Here is a 21,941-nt window from a genome sequence, read left to right as displayed (position 1 = left end):
GACGGTTTAGTACACCTCTTGAGAGAAGATTCACCAGTATGTGCCTCATGCCAGAGTCCACTGTATTGTGCTTTTAATTCCTTGAAGATATTGTTTTAAGATGACACTTTTGAAAAGATTTTAACAGTCAGGCCTAAATCAGTTTTAGAGATTTAGCGAAGGTATATCTTAAAAACCATACAGTGCATCTGGAAATTATTCACAGCGCTTCACTTTTTCCACATTTTGTTACGTTACAGCCTTATTCCAAAATGGATTGAATTCATTATTTTCCTCAAAATTCTATGAACAATACCCCATAATGACAACGTGAAAAAAGTTTGTTTGAATCTTTGCAAATTTATTAAAAATAAAAAAACTATTTTTCAAAATTGAGCTCAGGTGCATCCCGTTTCCACTGATCATCCTTGAGATGTTTCTACAACTTGATTGGAGTCCACCTGTGGTAAATTCAGTTGATTGGACATGATTTGGAAAGGCACACACCTGTCTATATAAGGTCCCACAGTTAACAGGGCATGTCAGAGCACAAACCAAGCCATGAAGTCCAAGGAATTGTCTGTAGACCTCCGAGACAGGATTGTCGAAGCACAGATATGGGGAAGGGTACAGACAAATTTCTGCAGCATTGAAGGTCCCAATGAGCACAGTGGCCTCCATCATCCGTAAATGGAAGAAGTTCAGAACCACCAGGACTCACTCCGCCTGGCCAAACTGAGCGATCCTTAGTCAGGGAGGTGACCAAGAACACGATGGTCACTCTCTGACAGTGCTCCAGCATTTCTCTGTGGAAAGAGGACAACGTTCCAGAAGAACAACCATCTCTGCAGCACTCCACCAATCAGGCCCGTACGTACGGTAGAGTGGCCAGGCTGAAGCCACTCCGCAGTAAAAGGCACATGACAGCCTGCCTGGACTTCGCCAAAAGGCACCTGAAGGACTCTCAGACCATGAGAAACAAAATTATCTGGTCTGATGAAACCAAGATTTAACTATTTGGCCTGAATGGCAAGCGTCATGTCTGGATGAAACCAGGCACCGCTCATCACCTGGCCAATACCATCCCTACAGTGAAGCATGGTGGTGGCAGCATCATGCTGTGGGGATGTTTTTCAGCGGCAGGAACTGGGAGACTAGTCAGGATCGAGGGAAAGATGAATGCAGCAATGTACAGAGACATCCTTGATGAAAACTTGCTCCAGAGCGCTCTGGACCTCAGATTGGGGTGAAGGACAATGACCCTAAGCATACAGCCAAGATAACAAAGGAGTGGCTACGGGACAGCTCTGTGAATGTCCTTGAGTGGCTTGAACCCAATTGAACATCTCTGGAGCGATCTGAAAATGGCTGTGCACCGACGCTCCCCATCCAACCCGATGGAGCTTGAGAGGTCTTGCAAAGAAAAATGGGAGAAACTGCCCAAAAATAGGTGTGCCAAGTTTGTAGCATCATACACAAAAAGACTTGAGGCTGTAATTGGTGCCAAAGGTGCTTCAACAAAGTATTGAGCAAAGGCTGCGTATACTTATGTATCTGTGATTTTATTTATTTAATGTATTTTTTTGTTTTTTATGTTTAATACATTTGCAAAGATTTCAAACAAACTTCTTTCACATTGTCATTATGGGGTATTGTTTGTAGAATTTTAAGGATAATAATGAATTTAATCAATTTTGGAATAAGGCTGTAACATAAACTGTGGAAAAAGTGAAGCGCTGTGAATACTTTCCGGTGCATTGTACAGTACTGTCATTTTTAAGCACTATACTTTTTTTTTGTTTCAACTTGTTTTTCACCAATAAAATAGCCATGGAGGCTGGCATGGCATTCAATCTCAAACAAACAACACCACACCCCAAATAAAAAAATGTATTCAGTGAACGGGACAGTTGGTGCATAGCTATTAGGGTCGCACCCATTTCAGAAATGTCCATGATATGAATAGAATACAAGCATATAGTTTCATTTACTGAATAAAATATTTATTTGTATGTGCAAGCGCACAGAGTTTCATATGTTATAGACAGATGTGGGTATTGTTTATGGGACACGTTTCTACCAGTATTACCCACCCCTCATCACTTTTTGTATATTGTCTTCAGAAAATTTTATTTTATTGATGTTTGTGTAGGACAGTACTTAAATCCCAAGTCTTCCTTTCATTTTCACTGTAGCTCCCTGGAAGTGTCGAACCATCTGAAAGGTGGTGTTCTTTCCATTCAGTACCCGCAGAAGAGTGAAGGAAAGGAGCTAAAGATTTTGATTCAGCCGGAGACTCAGCACAGAGCCCGATACCTCACAGAGGGCAGCAGAGGATCCGTCAAAGACCGTACACAGCAAGGATTCCCTAAAATCAAAGTAAGAATTAAATGCACATTATATTATCTTAAGAACAATGCATTAATGAAGGAAATACATTGAAGTGATAATGTTTGCAAATCTGATATTATCAGTTAGAGGGAGTCAATGAACCGGTGGTGCTCCAAGTTTTTGTGGCTAATGACGCTGGGCGTGTGAAACCTCATGGGTTTTATCAAGCCTGCAGAGTGACTGGGCGCAACACGATGGCCTGTAAGGAGGTGGATATCGAGGGGACCATAGTAATTGAAGTAAACCTCGACCCGAGCACTGCTATGACGCTAGCGTAAGGATCAGTCGGTATTTCCTGTGTTTACTGATGGGTAGCCACTAGTTAATTTGCTAGTTTAAAATGCTGTTTATAATGTCTCTATAGAGTGGACTGTGTTGGAATCTTGAAGCTGAGGAATGCAGATGTTGAAGCTCGTATAGGGGTTGCCGGATCCAAAAAGAAGAGCACTCGCGCTCGCTTGGCCTTCAGAGTCAACATCTCAAGACCAGATGGATCTGTCCTAACCCTCCAGACTCTCTCTTCTCCCATCCTATGTAGTATGTGCAAATTATTTCGAAGTATTTAATGAAGACATTCACATTTTCCAGGGTGTTCTCAAAATTCTACTTTTTGATGTGTAATATTTTTTTCTCACAGCTCAACCTGCTGGAGTGCCTGAAATCCTAAAGAAGAGTCTTCACAGTTGCTCTGTCACAGGAGGAGAGGAGGTCTTTATTATCGGCAAGAATTTCCTCAAAGGAACAAAAGTTGTTTTTCAGGAAAATTCTTCAGGTATTCAAATTCTTTGGCTTGTATGCAAATGCAGACTCAAATGCTTGCCCAGCGGACTACAAGCATGCAGTCCCGTTTACATGCTTAATGATTTCTGTTACTGTAACTGTATATCTAATTTGCTCCGCTAGATACTGTTCAGTCGGTAGCACTTTTACAATAAGGTTCCGTTTGTTAACATTAGTTAATGCATTAGGTATCATGAACAAACAATAAACAATGTTTTTACAGCATTTATTAATCTTTGTTAATGTTAGTTGTTAATACAACTGTTCATTGTTGTGTAAATTGTCTTAACTACATTGAAGCCGTTTAAAAAAAATAAATAAAAAAAAACCTGAAAAGGGGTGCTGTTTCAGTGACATCCGAGGCTTAGCCCACAGGCCATATTATAATATAAAAATAAGAAGAATCCTCCCTTCCATGACTTAATTACCACCCTACAAGTCAAATAACAATTAGGGCCTATATTAAGCACACAACACTGACACTGGTTCAGAAATTTATATGAAAAACGTCAGGTGCACAAGAAATTGGTCAAACATGTTTTTAATTTAATTTGAACTTGTAGGCTCATTGTTCATTATGCAGAAACTAATGTTAACAATAAAATCAAAGTAATTTAACAATTGTCATCTAGCATAATATTTTGAGAATAAAGTAAAAATGACAAGTAGAAAGTTGAAGCATTATGATATTAAATTCATAATATTTTGAAAGGAAAGTGATGTGTTGAACAACAGCAAAGAGGAGCATCTGGGTTTTTACATGCAACTCCACTAACCAGGGAGATACCATGGCTATGCAACCAAGCTGAATTTGTGTGAAGTTTTTGCGAGCTCTCTGTTAATGAATGAGGTGTGCATTAGTATAGGAGTTTTCAACATGTGGGCGCCTGTCAAGGGGGGTGCGAGATATAGGCGCTCACACTCAAGTGAAGCGAAAAATAATTGGAACTGCTGTGAATTATACAAGTCCATATCAAGATAGGGGATGTTACCGCATACAATCAGCTACAGTTTTGTTTAGAGAGGGAAAACCCAATGGCGATCAGGACTGCACAAATCTTCTGGTTCTACCTTCTGAATAAATACAATTTCCTACATAACCATTGCAGAGTCTGTAGATACTAATAATAACTGTGCTGATGAGCCAAAAGACCAAGAATGTCATTATTGCTAAATCCAAATCTAAAGAAGGCCTGTGATTTCACTACATCCTCTACATCCATCTCTTGCAATAATGAAGCTGCTGGCTTGGTGTCCGTTCTATCGTTGTGGTAATGATGCTCTGTTTAGCCTAATATTGAGATTTGTCTTTCCCTCTAATATACTAATTTATTCCAATAATTTTTACTTTATTCTCAAAGTATTATGACTATAAAATCAAAATGCTACAACTTTATTCTAATAATTTTGACTTCTCATACGAAATGTTATATCATAATGAACGATTTTATTCTCAGACTATTACGACTTTATTATCAATCTTATTTTTTTAATTTATTGTTTTAAATTTAAAGTGGCAATAAAACGCCATTGTGGGAGTAAAGTTAATATAACGTAATTCTTTATAACGCATCTCGAAACACCAGCGTCTGGTTTCATGATTCCAGGTTGTTTATAACAAAGCAAAGTTTCAGCGCTTGATGAACGGTAAGACAATTTTTTTTCCCTCTTGTTCTGGTGTGCAGACTTGTCATTTGATTTTAAACCATATAAAAAATCAAAGCACCCGAAAGAGGCTATTTAAACACAGCAGTGTAACTCTACACACATGACACAGAAATGTGAACCAGCACGGGCTGATATATATACAGGTAGTGACAGTTTGATAATTTTTGTTTGACTTTAATGTGAGCTTTATCATTTTAAGACCTATGTGTTATGCAATTTAGTCTTATAGCTCTCTGTGTTGCTATTTTGAGTTGCGTTTGAGGAAATTCCATTGCAATAATTCTTTATTCCTGCATCCTGACTCCTGACTAAACCTGAATAACTGAACATGTTGACTGGTGCAGGCATTAAAATCTACTTAGTGTGTGGATTGTTAAAAACAAATAAAGATTAGAAATTAGGTTTATAGATTAGATATTTAGTAGGGATGCACCGAAATGAAAATTCTGGGCCGAAACCGAAAATCCAGGATGCACTTGGCCGAAAACCGAAACCGAAATTTTTACCGATTTAAATAAAAAAAAAAAAAAACAAATGTGTGTATAATTGTATTAATTTTATACTTTTTCATTAATTTCATGAATTTAATGAATCTGAATTGGAAAAACTACAAACCAATCAAATAAAATCACACTTTTATTGAAAGTAACACACCAAAATTGGACAAAAAATATATTAAAACTATATTAAATATTATTCTTCATTCAGTTCTGTAAAAATCTAATTTTACAGATTTTATTAACAATTATCCAAATAATGTAAAGTTTTAGAAAACTATTATATGCAAAACAACAGTCAAGTAATGAACTTAGCTAGCATCTTTCAAAAAGTTTAAATATGCAACAGTAATTTTAATTAAAACAAAAGGCAGAACACAGAATTGCAGAGGGCCTCTATTCCACTGATCTATATATACTATAATATATAATTATATATATATATCGATCAGTGCTCTATTCTGTTTATGTAAACGTATGTACACTTTAAGTGAACATTATTGTGCAAAACAACAGTGCAAAACAGCAGTAATTGAACTAAATCCAACCTCAACTGTAAACGACAGATGTATCCTCATGTGAAGAACAAGTGTAATGTTATTGCTATACACAGCAAATTGGACCGCTTTCTATTTAAGTACAAGTGACAGGTTTCTCTTCAAGAACAAAAGTTGCTAAACTTTCTGACAGTCTCTCCTGTCAGAAAGCTCATCAAGAACATGAGATGCTGCACTGAACAGTCTCTCACTCTCTGTGCTGGTGCTTGGGCAGATAAATACCTGTGCGCAATCCACTTAAGCAAAGGAAAGCGGTCTTTGTTTATGCAACCGTAGTCAAGGGGATTGTCGCTTCTGGCAACGGGTAGTTCAGCTAGATACGTTTGAGTTGTGTTGTAGCTGCGCTAGTTGTGGCACTGCTGTGGATTGGGGCACTTTCCTGTAGAATCTCTTGCTGTACTCTGTATATATATCTCTTGAATGTTCTGCTGAAAAAAACACTGCAGATCGCAAATGTGATGTCCTTATCAGAAACTTTGAAGAATTTGCACACCGCTGACATGATCTGCCTTTGTTTGGTAGCGCCGTGATAAGGGCTACATCGATCCAGATTGAAATCTGAGCACTGAGGGGCTGGGCGAGGAGGTATATATTTTCGGCCAAAAACCGAAAGTGCCATTTTTGGCCGAAAATTTTCGGCGGCCGAAATTTCGGTGCATCCCTAATATTTAGAAATAAGACTTGCGTAATAAAACCTCATTGCCTCTTGAGAGCAAATAGAAAGCTCCCACTCGAGGCATTCGTAACGTGTCTGATGAACTTGAGCACGAACAGCAGGTAAAAGTCAAAGTGCGAACTTTCAGTTAATGCAATTAAGGCTCACTGATTGGAATTCATTTATATTTGAAGTCAGAATTGCAGCCTGTCTTGTTGCTTTTGCACCCTGATGTAATGAACATTACCCCTTAAAACCAGCCTGCCATTGGGAGCAAATTGGGGTTCAGTGTCTTGCGCAAGGACACTTCTGCATGTGGAGTCTTGTGGGCCAGGAATCGAACCACCAACCCTGCGATTAGTGGACGACCCGCTCTACCACCTGAGCCACAGCCATCCCTTATAGTTGTATTAATAACCCCAGTGAGTAAGCCGAAGGCGACTGTGGCAAGGAACAAAAAACTCCGCAAGATGTTGAAAAATAACCTTGGGAGAAACCAGAATGACTGTGGGAGCCAGTTCCCCTCTGGCTAACATCGTTAATATAATGTAAATATTACTTATTTATAGTGTAATTCATGGTTTAAATGATTAAACTGTGTTGAGGGACAGTGTTTAAACAAAGATTTTGTATGAACTGTAAGATTAATGACTAATGTATTTGAAGTCCATCCTGGATTAACTGCAGAAGTTCACATAGATGTAATTGTCCTTGTTAGTTGGCTGATGAAGGGTTTTGTTGGCAATTAATTGATAGCATATGTATTCCATTTCAAGAGTGTAGTCCATCATTAGAGGTGATGCAGGCAGAGATCAGTGAGGTGCATCGCAGTTCAACCTGGCCGGTAATTTCGGTGAGGTCTATCCTAAATCCAAGGTTCAGGCAATGGCATATGTCGTATTCCATGTCTTATGGTTGGAGTTGGCATCAGTTCATCCTCTGAAGTCCATCGTAATAGACTAAAGTGATGTTTGGCTGGCACTGGCTGCTATTAGTCATCATCACACAGCGACACTTAGCAGTGGAGTCCAATACGAAGCAGGAATGGAGCTGGATCCAGCCGGTTCTGGTGACCTCAGGATAGGAGTCCTGAGGTTGAGACAGGGAAAAAAATAAAATAATATTAGCGTAGATGCCATTTAATTGATTGCAGAGTTATATATCATAAACACTGTTTCTGGTTCGGCAGACCTAAGAAAAAACAGCCTAATTGTGAGTTGATGGCTAGATTAGGTGTATGCCTGGCTAAATAGATGAGTCTTTAGTCTAGACTTAAACTGAGAGAGTGTGTCTGCATCCCGAACAGTGTTAGGGAGACTATTCCATAGTTTAGGAGCCAAATATGAAAAGGATCTACCTCCTTTTGTGGATTTTGATATTCTAGGAACTATTAACTGGCCAGAATTTTGCGATCGTAATGAACGTGATGGAATATAGCATGGTAGAAGGTCCCTTAAGTACCGCAGAGCTTGACTATTCAACGCTTTGTACGTAGTTAACAGAATTTCTAAATAAATACGAAATTTAACGATGATAAAATGGGGCTAATATGATCATATTTCTTGGTTCTCATCAGCACTCTGGCTGCTGCATTTTGAACCAATTGATGTTTATTTATTGATCTTGCTGGACATCTTCCCAGAAATGCATTACAGTAATCTAGTCTTGAGCTCATGAACGTATGAATTAGATTTTCGGCGTCAGCAACAGAGAGCATGTGTCTTAATTTAGCAATATTTCTTAGGTGGAAGAATGCTGTTCTACAAACAATGGTAATTTGATTTTCAAAGGACTGATTGGTATCAAAAATATCACCCAAGTTCTTTGCTTTTGAAGATGATGTAACCGTACATCCATCGAGAGTCAAATTATATTTTAGCGGCTTATTTATTTTTTGGTCCAATAATTAGTACCTCTGTTTTGTCAGAATTGAGTAGGAGGAAATTTCTGGCCATCCAATCTTTTATTTCATTGATATACTCTGCTAATTTGGAAAATTGTGAAATCTCATCAGGTTTTGAAGAAATCTAAAGTTAGTTATCATCGGCATAACAGTGGAAACGTATTCCACGATTCCTGATAATATCTACCAGGGGAAGCATATACATGGAGAAAAGCGGAAGTCCTAAAACTGATCCCTGTGGCTCTCCATACTTCACTTTTGTTTGGTTTGACAATTCCTCATTTACATAGGCCAAGTGGTAGCGATCTGCTAAATAGGACTTAAACCATGCTAATGCAACTCCACAAATGTCAACATAATTCTCTAGCCTATTCAAGAGAATGTTGTGATCTATCTTGTCGAAGGCAGCACTAAGATCTAAAAGCACTAGAAGTGAAATGCAACCATGATCAGATGATACAAGCAAGTGCAGTCTGTACTGTGAGGCCTAAATCCTGACTGAAATTGTTCATATATACTATTTCTCTGTAGAAATGAACATATATGGGATGATACTACCTTTTCTAGTATTTTCGACATAAACGGGAGATTTGAAATTGGTCTGTAATTAGCCAGTTCTCCAGGATCAAGTTGTGGCTTATGCGGTTTGATAACTGCCATTTTTAAGTTTCTTGGGACATGTCCTAAGGATAGTGAGGAGTTAATAATGTTCAGAAGAGGTTCTGAAATTTCAGGGAATACCTCTTTTAAGAGCTTGGTTGGTATTGGATCTAACAAACATGTTGTGGCTTTTGATGATTCTAAGTTTTGTAGGCTCTTCATGACCTATGACAGCGAATGATTGAAGTTGCACGTGAGGAGAATGAGACACTGTTTTCTGAGGTGCTATGACAGATAATTGCAAAATTCCAATTTTATTTTGTTTATCAGTAAAGAAATTCATGTCAAGTCATTACTCTTGTGATGTGACGGAAAATCTGGTTCTGTTGAGGCTTTATTCCTAACCAATTTAGCCACAGTACTGAATAAACACCTAGGATTGTTGTGGTTATTTTCTATGAGTTTGCTAAAATATGCTGACCTGGCAGCTTTTAGTGCCTTTCTGTAGCTACATACACTATCCTTCCATGCACCGCAAAATAACTCTAATTTTGTATTCTTTCACTTGCGCTTCATTATCCAAGATGCTAAACTGTGATCTGTAGTAATTAAATTAAAAATTAGTGCTTTGGTATAAAGAGATCTAATGTTTAGTAGCCCTATCTTTATATGATGTTTATCTTTAATATTTTTTTGTTCAAGTTTGACCTTAACATTTTTTTCTAAATTATTTATTGAGGATTTTGTGTTTGGTAGTTCGGGGAACAGACACAGTCTCTATATGATATCTAGGTGACAGTCTCTTATGTGTTGCATTTTATGTGACCTATGTGACGTCTCAAGGCAGCTGATGTTCGGATTAACCAGTTTGTATGCTTCTTTACCTAGACCCAGTTAGTCAAATACTATCATTATTAAGACTATGAGTCAAACTAGAGAGGAGATCAGCACCTTCCCTGGAGGGATTGAGTCAGTCTTTATTTAGCAGATCAGGTCTACCCCAAAAAACCTTCCAATTGTCTATAAATCCTATTCTGTTCTCCAGACACCACTCAGACATCCAACCATTCAGTGGCACTAATCTACTATAAACCTCATCACCACGACCAACAGGAAAGTGGCCAGAGCATATTACAGTGTCAAATTCACAAAACTCTTTAACATTATGTCTAGTGATTTCCGACTGGCGAAGCCGGACATCATTAGTGCCGACATGGATAACAATTTTAGAAAATCTACATTTAGCATTAGCCAGCACTTGTAAATTTGATTTGATGTCAGATGCTCTGGCACACGAAATGCAATTAACAATAGTAGCTAGAGTCTCTATTTCCACATTCCTTACAATAGAATCACCAATAACAAGGGCTTTTTCCATCATGATTCTAAGTGGGTGTATCACTGAGAGGGGAGAATTGATTGGAAACCCTAACAGGAACGGGAGAGTGGTATTGCTTTGCTGAGCAAGTATACCGCTGAGACGTCACCAAAATGCCCTGCTATAGGGGCTCTGCAGCTGGATCCAAAGTGTGTGTGTGTTGCTCTCTGTACTACTCGCATCCGAAACAGTATCTACCGGCTTCTCTTTCTCACTGAACTCCACTAGCGTTCGGATGCGAGTCTCTAACTCATTAAACTTCTCCATCAGACTAATTCCTTACATTTATCACATGTGAATCCATCACTGCTGACAGAAGAGTAAACTTGTGACATTCAATGTAGGAAGAAATAACATGAGTGGATGACATGACTTACCGCAAATTGTTTGTTGTTGTTGGTTGTTCCTAAGTGGTAAAGTTAAGGGTGAGGGTTTGAGATCGATATGAATCCCTCACGCAATTGTTTGTTATTGTTGGTTGTTCTTGATAAGCGATCCTTTGAGATCGTTGCAAAAATCTGTAACACAGAGGAGAAAAACGGGTGCACGCTGTAAAATGTACGCAGTTTAATCACAATAAAAATAGAAACCAGATGCACGTGGAAAATGCATGCAGTTGAATCGCGATAAGAGAATAATACGGAGGAAAACCCGATGCGTGCTGAAAAATGGCAGATGTTAAGGATTAAAGGCTGAAAACCGATATATAAGCAATGCTAAAAAGATAGCAGGCTACAAACACCGACTCGAGCTAGGCGCCAGCAGCAACAGGTAAAATACAAACAGATGAAACAGCAGAAAAGGGGAAAAACCTGAAACGCGATAAAAAGACGAACATATGAGAATAAGAATAAGCAATTCTAAGCAGGTTACAAACACTTGTGCAGCGTGACGTCAGCAACAGGAACAGTTTCTGCCACACAGAAAAGTGGTTTTCTGTGAAGAGGTTGACTGACTATGAAAAAGCTATTTGCTTTGAGTGAAGTATGCTGCTTGTGCTGTAGAATTCTGTCTACCTAGGAATTTTCAAAAGCTCTTTTTTTTTTTTTTTTAATAGCAAGCATGACTGGAATGGAATGTTGATTTAACAGATATCTCAAAAGCCTATTGTATCATATTTGATACATGTAATTTCAACAAGTATTTTCAACCAAATAATATTCACAATTTTAACCAAGCATAAGTTGCCTATATTCTGCAAAGACTCATTTTTAAATATCAGTAACAATATAATTAATCATCGATGTCACTTACTTCATTAAAATAAGCTGTAATTTATCACAACATTTATATCTACATATATAGATATAAACATTTAAACCACTTGTTTCACAAATAACCACTAGATGGTGCCATAAACATGTTAAACATACCATATGTTTTTCATAACTTTTCAGCTTAAACAGAGTGAGACAGGAGCCATCAAATGTTGTGTATCATATTTGATACATACAGCATTATAGGGTTAACATTTAACAATCAGATGATATCACTTATTATAATTAAATGATATCACCTAATAAATATATTTTTAATTAGTGTGACAATGTAATTGGATATATACATTTATACTAAATAAAAACTATAAAACACCAAATATAGTAATTACTCTAGTCACTACAACAATGATGTGCTTGTTGCATCGTGATTTGAGAACACTCATTTCAAAACAATTTATGAAACCGAGCTAAGTGTAGCTAGAAGCGTCTGCATTCATGTATTGTACTTGATTAGAATAGTTTTGGGGCTTAGATGCATTCTTTTTTGTTGTTTTTGCTTACCAGTGTGAAATCAATTTCCTCAAATTGTTTTCTTCCTTCAGATGAGAGTGGCTGGCAAGCTGAAGCAGAAATTGATATGGAACTTTTCCATCAGGCAAGTGCTCCTGGGCAGGAGGATATCACTTTTATTTCTTTTAATAATGTTTAGTGTTCACAAATGTCTTGGTCTCAAGCATGTTTTAAACATTTTATTCAATTCAGAATCATCTAGTGGTGAAGGTTCCTCCATATCATGACCAGACAGTGACCTCCCCAGTGTCTGTAGGCATTGCCGTGGTGACAGACGCAGGGAGAACGCATGATCTACAGCCTTTTAACTACAATCCTCTAACAGGTTAGTGAAGAGAGCATAAATGTATGACATCAGCAGATAAGCAGCTCAATGTTTTGAAGTGGTGCTTGCTATGTGTGAAAATAGAAAATGCAAGCCAAAGTTGAGACCAATTAGATTATGGAGTTAGCACTGCAGTTGAATGATACTTTTCAACCAATCATTTGGGTCTAATTTTAGAGGTGGTGTTTTGGTTTGCGGTTAGAAAGGTGTTTGGCATATGATTCTTTGATAGAAATGTTGTTGCAGACAGAATAAGGATGTTGAACCAGGGGAGTTATTTTTGGTTAAATCGCATTAAGACAACAAATTGAATCTTTCCAATTACATTACGAATCCTACTGCGGTGTAGACCAGGTAGTTGTGGGATAGGGCTGAACTCATTTGTAAAGTGGTATTTGGGGCTCAGACACTGCAGTAGCAACATGTATCTGAACGCAGTGTTGCAATTTGCGTTATTAAAATAAGACCCTAGATGGAGTACAATGGAACAAAACATGGGAATCTCAAGTCATGCTTTCGAAATGGAGCTCCTTTCAACTTGACACATTGCTTGTGGTGTGAGACACTGATTAGAGAGCAAGACACAACAGCCAAAGACTTTTATCTGATGCATATGCACATATGCATCAGATATGTGCATATGGCCACAATCTCTGAGGTCCATCAGGACAAAAACCTCACTCCACAAGAACAGTTTCTTCCCATCCGCCACTTGCCTTATCAACAATGCCCGGTACCCTCCCTGACACTCTCCATACTCCACCTCTGGCTCTACATTTCTCTGCACTACTCTGCTCTCTTTTATTTTATACATACTTTTAATTGATACTATGTGGACATATTTATATTGCTTATATTTTTATTCTTGTTCATATATTTAGAGACTGTGTGAACGCACCTACAACACCACAACAAATTCCTTGTATGCGTAAAAAACATACTTGGCAATAAAGATTTCTGATTTCTGATTCTGATAGCTCAGAAGGAATATAATAATGCACCATCTTCCCATTTTTCAGTGAAAGGCTTTATTGAATAGATTGCATAATCAATGTTTTTGACAGTGTATGATTAGAGATGAGATATTCTGGATGTTTTTAATGTGTGGATGCTTTTAATGCATTATTGTGTTTTATTCATGTAATAAAAATTATTATAAAAAAACATTTAATTGACTAAAAATAATAAAGCTTGTCAAGCAAAATTACAATTAAGCTATATGCCGGGCTGCTAACACTAAATAATACAAAATAAGAATTATTTTAAGTTATAAAGCAGCTATAGACTGGCCATCAGGAGCACTGGGACTTTTCCTGGTGGGCCAGTCAAGTAGTGGGCCACCCTCCCCCCTTCGGACCGCAAACAAATCAAGGGTCAGATGCTTGACCCACTCTTATTTATTAAGCTATTTTCTGCAGCTCATGTAAAACACCAGAAGTGTGATGAAATGGCGCTACCTGATTAAACGGCACCGTGCATCTGATCAGTATCAGTAAAGAAGTCTGGTGGTGGTGTAGTGGTCTAATGCACATAACTGGTAAACTGGTAATCAGAAGGACGCTGGTTCGATCCCCACAGCCACCACCATTGTGTCTTTGAGCAAGGCTCCGGGGGAATTGTCCCTGTAATAAGTGCACTGTAAGTTGCTTTGGATAAAAAAAGCGTCTGCCAAATGCGTAAATGTAAGTCCTAAGGTCAGAATGATTAAACATAGCTCTACATAAATTTGGTGTTAAGTAAACAGCCTACTTTAGAATGATTATAACAGTAGTATGAAACTGCAAAGAATTAAAACAAAAGAATAGCTGAACCATTCTGCACTTTATACAAACAATATGCTGGTATAGTACCATAGTAGAACAGTATTAAGATACATTAACCCTACCTATTATAAAGATACTGTGACAACCTTACCTTATTGTTATTAACTACAAAAATGTAGCTGTGGTGACAACCAGGGATTATTTTTTTCATTTCAGTTCGTTTTGAGCAAAAACAATTTTTTCGATATGGTTCAGAAGTTCCACAGCCTCCTTTCCAAATGGTAATGAGTTAGAACAAAATAAAAGTATGGTTAATGATATTCTTTTTAAAATGACAGTACTCTGCACTAAGGGGTGGGGGAAATACCAATTGCAGTGTTGCCAGATCTCACAAGAGAAACAAGCCCAAAATATGCCACTTGCCTCACCTAAAAAAGCAAAAATAAACAATAATTTATTTTCCTTTGTGGTGGATTTGTCAGCATAGAAATCTTATCAAGCATTCAGTGAATTAACAGGTAAATATAATTTTAATTACAGATCTGCTTCTCAGTCAAATCTCAGCAGCATCAAATCTGTTTTAACCATATCTAACAATAATTCAGTGAAGTCTTTTTAATAATGTCTTTTTTTTTTTTTTTTTTTGTATCTGGATTAGCCGTATATGTAGTAATTATACATCTTGTTAAAAAGGTCTTCATTCAGATAATGTGACATCCACAGTGGGCAATTAGGCAAAGAAATGTGTGATGCAGCAGTTTCCTGAACATGAAGTGAAAAATTATCAGAATTAAATGAACCTGTACTAATCGGTTACCAGCGTTTAAAAAAATAAATAAATAATGTTTTCACTCCAGAACAATTAAAAATCACTTGGTTCCCATTTTCGGTTATGTTCTGCAAAAAATATCGTTGTGTTCGGTTTTTGTTCCTTGAAACGTTTTTAGTCCCTGGTGACAACCCTATATCAAACAGAATTTAAGATTGCATTTCTCTATCAGCAGATGAAGTCATAACACATTATTTAAACTTTTTTCCTACAGAGAAAGTTGATATTCCAGTGAAGTCAGAATTGCCAGCCACAATCAAGACTTGCACTTTTGAAGAGCAGATAAAAGGTGTGGTTTTCCTGCTAATCATTGAATTTCATACACTTTTATTGTGATACTCTTAAAGTATGAGCTTCTGTATTTTTGTCTGTTTACAGCAATGCGAACTGAGACCAGATGTCTAAACAATGTTGTAATTTTACCTGTGGTCAAACGAGAAGAACCTATGGAAGTCTCCTGCAACGCAACATCTTCAAACATTTTCAAGGTACTGTAATTTAAGGCCAATACCTTTTTGATTCAGTGTTTTGACAGGCTAGCATAGCATTGTCTAAAATTCTAAACCATGTCTTATTATCATTTACTTAAGACCAATAGTGACTTATTTTATAAATGGGGCATGAAAATAAACTTTTTACCTTCCCTATTTTTGCAATCCAGCCTGTAGAGGCCCTTAGTTCAACCCAACAAATCCTGGAGATAAATACCGTCCTGCCCTCTGGCAGTAAGTCTTTTCCGAGCCCTGTGCCACTGCAACCTGTTGACTCACAACAGCCTGCGGCTCAAATTTTTACTCAAGAAACCTTGTCCACCATTCCGAAGCAGGACATTTCTTCACCTGCATCGTTCCAAGTGTCCGTATCTGAAGACACAACAGTTCTTCAGCCTGTTCCTCCACAGGTCCCTCAGCAATTCCTGCGGGAAACTCCAGAGACTTTGTCTCCAGAAGACAACAGTGCAGATGGAAGTGGAATGGTATTAGTGGGCATAGAGTCTCAGTCTCCATCCCAGCAGCCACAGGTTCAGACACTTTTGCCCCAGGAAGGGGTTACACAGTTGGAGAGAGCAGTACGAGAGCTGCAAGCACAGCAGCAGCTAAATTCTGTGCTTTACAGCCCAGCACTGTCAGCAGAGAGTCTCCAGCAACACGTCCAGGAAAATATGAACAGTTTAAGACTGGGTGGAAATGAGAGTACCTTAATCAACCAGCAACAGCAGCAGAAAGAGCAGAATATACTGGAAAATCTGCAACAGCAGCAACAGAAGGCACTTGTGGATCTTCAACATCAACAGACAGTCCTTGAAAATTTGCAGCAACATCAGAAAGTCCTTGAAAACCTTCAGCAACAGGCTCTTGGTAACTTGCAGCAACAGCAAACACACAACAAAGTTTTAGAGAGCCTGCAGCATCAACATCAGCACCAGAAAGTTCTTCAGAACATTCAGCAACAAAGTTCTTTAGTCACTCTGCAGCATCAAAAATTTCTAGATAATCTCCAACAGCAGCAACAGCATCAGAAGAATCTAGAAACACTACAGCATCAGGAAGTATTAGAGAACCTAAAGCAGCAATTGCAGTCGGAACTCTTGCAGACACAAATTCAAATGCAGTGCACACCCACCTTCACTAGCAATCCACAAAGCTCCACACAGGCTAGTGCTTTATCACAACCCTCTGAAGGTTTTCTCCAGAACCCACCCCAGCAGCAAATGCAGCAGCAGAATTCCCTATTCCAACAGACAGGTGGTCTTATGACCATTCAAACATCCAACTTTCTGCAGCAACCATCATCTCAACCCTCGCCTCCACAGCAGCTTTTTCAGAGTCATAATCCCTTGACTGAAACACAAGACTCACAAACAGTACTCTTTGGAACCACAAAGGCACCACAGGTCCAAGCAAACTTATTCCCTGGTACTATGACAATGCTAACAAGTACCAATCTACAGTCAGAGCAGCAGGCTCCCTCAACTAGCATGTTTATTGCACAAAGTGTGTTGCCTAGCCAACTACCATTGGATAATAACCAGAACCATCAGCAACAACAGATAGCTTTTCTCACACCCATGCAGACTTCTGGAACAGAAGCCCAGACTGTCTCACTTTTTCAGGAACAACCCCAGTTGTCCACCCCAATGGAACAACAACAGTCCCCCCAACAACAACTGATGGCTACATCCCAACAAGCCTCTCTTTTCACAAATATGGCAACAATATCTCAAAATCAAGCACAGCAACAAACACAGACTGGCATATTGTTCTGTACCAGAACCCTTAACCCCCATGATCTGCCCCAGGCTCTGCTATTCAGTGGTCAGAACCAAGGTTCATTAGGAAGTGATCGCCTCCAAGAGAATATATTTCAGGAGCAGCAACCCATGCAAGTTGTCCCAATTTCTGAAAATGTTACTGTGAATAATTCTTCAAACCAACCCACAGTCCCTCCTGCCCAACCAATTCAGAATCCATCAATTATATTTTCCCAAGCCAGTGTTGTGAGTGTTGCCCCACAAGACTCATCAGAGCCCATGTCTTTTCAGGATCAGACTTCGATCGTGAGCAACTCATCTACCAGTATGCCTTCAACACAGTCAGAACTTTTTCAGGACCAGCAACCCATGCAGGTTGTTCCGAGTACCACCAGCATAACCCCCGTCTCCCCTACGGACCAACCTTCCATCAACCTTTTTTTGCCTCAGTCAGCCATTTCAGCTCTTCAAAGTGGAGTTAGTGCTCAAGAGTTACCTCCAACTGCCACAACAGCCACAATCTTTAGTGGACCGGGTGGTGTGGCAGTGGGCGGTCTGCAGAACACCACACCTACACCCACTCAGCAGCCTCCCACACAACTCTTTCAGACAACTATTGGGAGAACACTCAGCCAGCCTGGACAAGCAGGCCTGTTTCTCTTTGAGATACCCAGTGGTAAGTGCTTTTCTTTGTCAGCATTAAAATAAAAATGGACCCTATTTACTTAATGTATGTTCCTGATTGGTGCATGTTACTGTAAAGAAAATATTTTTGAAGTATGTTAATGAGAAATGTATGATATAATTTATATCAAAGATATAAGACAAATATTAAAAAGGCATGCTGAATTGAAATATAAATGCATTACATTAACAGCACTTGCATTTTCTGATGCTACAATTTGACTTGGTTATAAAGCAGTGAATGTTTCAATTGAAAATATTTTATATAATAAGCTTTTCATTAAAAATTTAATAAATATTCACCTTCCAAAATTCAGTTCTTTAACATAGAAAGCTAAATGAATGATCACGAAAATAGGTGCCGCTAAACAAGCAATTTTTCACTGGAATGGTAGGTGACGCAATCCACCTTTCAGCTGGTCTGCCCAGCCATCTGCCTGTCACCGATGAGAAGTAGTACATGGCAAGTTTGCAAAACCACAAGCAAAGAGTTATTTAGCGAACATATCAAGAAAAGAAAATAGATTTCTCTACAAGCTGCAACAGTGATGAATTTGCAGTTGATTTGCTCAAAGAGAGACTCTTAAAAACGGTTTAATTTCACCTGCTTGGCAAGTAGACTGGCAAGCTTAACATGTATACACACAGTAGGGATACCACGATGTGAGATTGTGACTCTCAGCAGTGCCCTTCAAGGAAGCAAATATTGAAGTTTTGAATTCGCCCCGGAGCATTGAAATGCCATTACCTCAGATGAGTAACAGGTCACATAAAAAGTCCACTCCATATAAAAAAAAACAGACATTGAACAAAAGATAATTGTAAAAGAGTGTTATGGATCTTAACCCCATTGAGTTTTTGTGGGATCAGATAGACTGTAAGGTGCATGAGAAGTGCCTGACAAGACATCAATGGCAAGTGCTACAGAAAGCATGGGGTGAAATGTCACCTGAGAATCTGGACAAACTGACAGCTAGAATGCCAAGCATCTGCAAAGCTGCCACTGCTGCATGTGGAGGATTTTTTTGATGAGAACTCTTTGTAGTTTATTTTTTCAAATTATAATAGTAATTTTTCATGTTATTAATGTCCTGACATTACATTGTGATCTGTTGAATGCCACTTTGGTGAATAAAAGTACCCATTTCTTTTCATAAGAACCAGATCTGTACATTATTGCAAACTTTTGGGGGCAGTTTTAACTGTTCATTAGGTGGATGGCCTGAGGGGAAAAAACTGCTCCTGTGCCTGGCTGTTCTGGTGCTCAGTGTTCTATTGCCAGAGGGCAACAGTTCAAAAGGAAGTGTGCTGGGGGGGGTGAATGGGGTCAAAAGTGATTTTACCAGCCCTTTTCATCACTCTGGATATGTACAGTTCTAGCAGGGTGGGTAGGGGAGTGCCAATAATCCTCTCAGCAGTATACACTATCCTTTGATGTCTTCTGATGTCTGACTTGTTAGCTGAACCAAACCAGGCAATTATAGGAGTGCAATGACTGCTGAGAAGAACCGTATCAGCAGCGCCTGTGGCAGGTTGAACTTCCTCAACTGGTGAAGTACAACCTCAGATGGGCCTTTTTCAAAATGCAGTCAATTTGTGTCTCCCACTTCATGTCCTGTGAGATGGTAGTGCCCAGGAACCTGAATGGGAGAGAGGGGATGAGGTAGTTAAAAGCTGAACTGAAGTCAACAAATATTACCCTTGCATAGGTCCCTGGTCTGTCTAGATGTAGAAGTATGTCCCATATTGACTGCATCATCCACAGACCTGTTTGCGCTCTAAGCAAATTGAAAGCGATCCAGAATGGATTTAGTTATGTCCTTTAGGTGGGCCAACACCAGTCTCTCAAATGACTTCATCACCACAGACGTCAGAGCGATTGGTCTGTAGTCATTAAGCCCATTGATCTTGGGTTTCTTTGGAATGGGGATGATTGTGGAGCTTTTGAAGCAGCAGATAACTTCACACTCATCCAGTGATCTGTTAAAGATCTGTGTGAATACGGGGGCCAGCTGGTCAGCACAGGATTTTAGACAAGTGGGTGAAACGTCATCTGAGTCCCGGCACACATCAGCTTCACAGATCTTAAGGGCATGTTGTGTAGCAGGAGAGGGGGGGAGGGTGGTGGCAGGAGGTGTAAATGTGTGTGTGCACGAAGGTTGAAGCAGGTGTGAAGTGAGGCGTTCGTTCATTTAGTGCAAAGTAACTTATCACAGAGATTGATGTGGATTTTATGTAAACCATGACTTTGGTTGCTTGGAAACAAAATTACTTAGTCAAAAATTAGGTTAATTTTACGCCAAGCAGTTCTCTAATAAAAGTAATAACAGTCTTTTGAAATAACGTGAAACGTAGACAGTCTCCAAAGATTATTGATATGAGTGACAAAAATAATCTGTCCTTAACAGTAGAAGCATGCTCACTTGATTTCTGATGTTTTTAGGCAAAGCAATTATATTATAGTAGTAATAAATAACTTCATCCAGATGCAAATGATTTCCACAGCTGGCTGATGCAGCAGAGACTATCATGCGGATCCACGTCTAAAGATGGCAATATAGCGTCTAACACCACTGTCACATCGGTTTCTAAAAGTTCACAAAGAAGAGCTATGCTAATGCTAGCTAGAGAACTACTGAATGCCCCATTAAATGTTGTGCTTCTGTTGTGCTGAAGCTCTTTGTATTGTGCTTGGTGTATGGCTTTAGGGCTTGGCCCCGATCATTGCTGCTTGCAGCTATATTTATAAATGTTATTGTTTTTCATTGTTTTAGCATGTTGATAGTTCATGCTATTGTAATTTAAGCATAATGGAGTTGTAGACACCATGATCTTTTTAATCTTTTTTTTTTAATTATTATTATTATAATGCATTCAAATAAGTTGTGGACCAACAAATTCAAACTTGGACTGCAATTTATCTTATGATCATTTGGTCTATAGTGAATATTTCCCCAATCATTACACTCAACCCATTATTTTGAGTAATCGGACTCTCGGCTAGATATATTGCTTTAATTTATCATTAAGAAACACTGAAGAAACAGTTTAAACCTACTTTATTGTCGAGTTTAGTTAGTTTAATTGATTTATCAAACCTTACAACCATCCTTTGACAGAAATGCATGTGGAACTTGGATAACACTGCTAACAGAGCCAAATGTAATGCAGATTGTGATTAAGGTTTATTTGATGAGGTCCTCTCCCTGTTGCCCCTGGTTATCTTATCTTTAACATCCAATTACCAAGTGGTGAAGTCTAGAAGCAGCAAGTAAAGACTGAGCATCAGCACTGCCTTCCTTGCAAAGCCAGGATGTGCAATGTTGGATTTCCAACTGAATTTGAACCACTTAAACATTAGAGGCAAGTTTTTAAAGCAAAATATAATGGAATGATTATTGCCTGTCGAGTAATAAAGAAACTGAACTTTGGAAGGTGAATATTTATTACTGAATTTTTAACGATACAATTTTGAACAACATGTTTTCAAGTGAAATATTTACAGCTTGAATATGCATCTATGTTGAACTGCATCCCCAATTAATATAATGCATTTATTTTTCAATTAGTGCTTTTTTTTGTATCCAAGACATTTGTCATTAATATACTTCCATAAATGTTCGGGGTTCCCGCTGATCCTTAAGTCTTAAAATGGCTTAAATTCAGTTTCCAAAGATTTAAGGTAATAAAAAGTCTTAAATGATACAACAAAAGTCTTCAATTTGGGTGTGGAAAGACTGGATTCATGATGACTTGTGTGATTATCAAGCTTCAGAAGAATACACTTTAATTAAATAAATGCGTGCGCTGGGTTCTTCAAAGTAAAAATTTTATATCCCTTATTTGTTTGAATGAGCTGTTAGAAGCAGTGAAGCACAAACATTTTAAAAT

General features: G+C 38.5%; 1 protein-coding gene across 1 annotated transcript in view; it reads left to right on the top strand.

Annotated features, from left to right (window-relative positions):
• Positions 1-21,941, top strand: part of LOC127640057 (nuclear factor of activated T-cells 5-like) — a 58,697-nt gene that overhangs the window by 33,883 nt on the left and 2,873 nt on the right. Inside the window, exons 4-12 of the mRNA XM_052122431.1 lie at positions 2,175-2,358; positions 2,454-2,644; positions 2,735-2,907; positions 3,008-3,142; positions 12,231-12,283; positions 12,391-12,523; positions 15,330-15,404; positions 15,494-15,603; positions 15,777-18,042. Of these exons, the coding sequence (XP_051978391.1) occupies positions 2,175-2,358; positions 2,454-2,644; positions 2,735-2,907; positions 3,008-3,142; positions 12,231-12,283; positions 12,391-12,523; positions 15,330-15,404; positions 15,494-15,603; positions 15,777-18,042 (3,320 nt within the window). The remainder of the gene's footprint in view (positions 1-2,174; positions 2,359-2,453; positions 2,645-2,734; positions 2,908-3,007; positions 3,143-12,230; positions 12,284-12,390; positions 12,524-15,329; positions 15,405-15,493; positions 15,604-15,776; positions 18,043-21,941) is intronic.

Source organism: Xyrauchen texanus, chromosome 49 (assembly GCF_025860055.1).
Source record: "Xyrauchen texanus isolate HMW12.3.18 chromosome 49, RBS_HiC_50CHRs, whole genome shotgun sequence".
NCBI lineage: Eukaryota > Metazoa > Chordata > Actinopteri > Cypriniformes > Catostomidae > Xyrauchen > Xyrauchen texanus.
The sequence above is the reverse complement of the archived record's forward strand: the minus strand, read 5'-3'. Positions and strand labels throughout refer to the sequence as shown.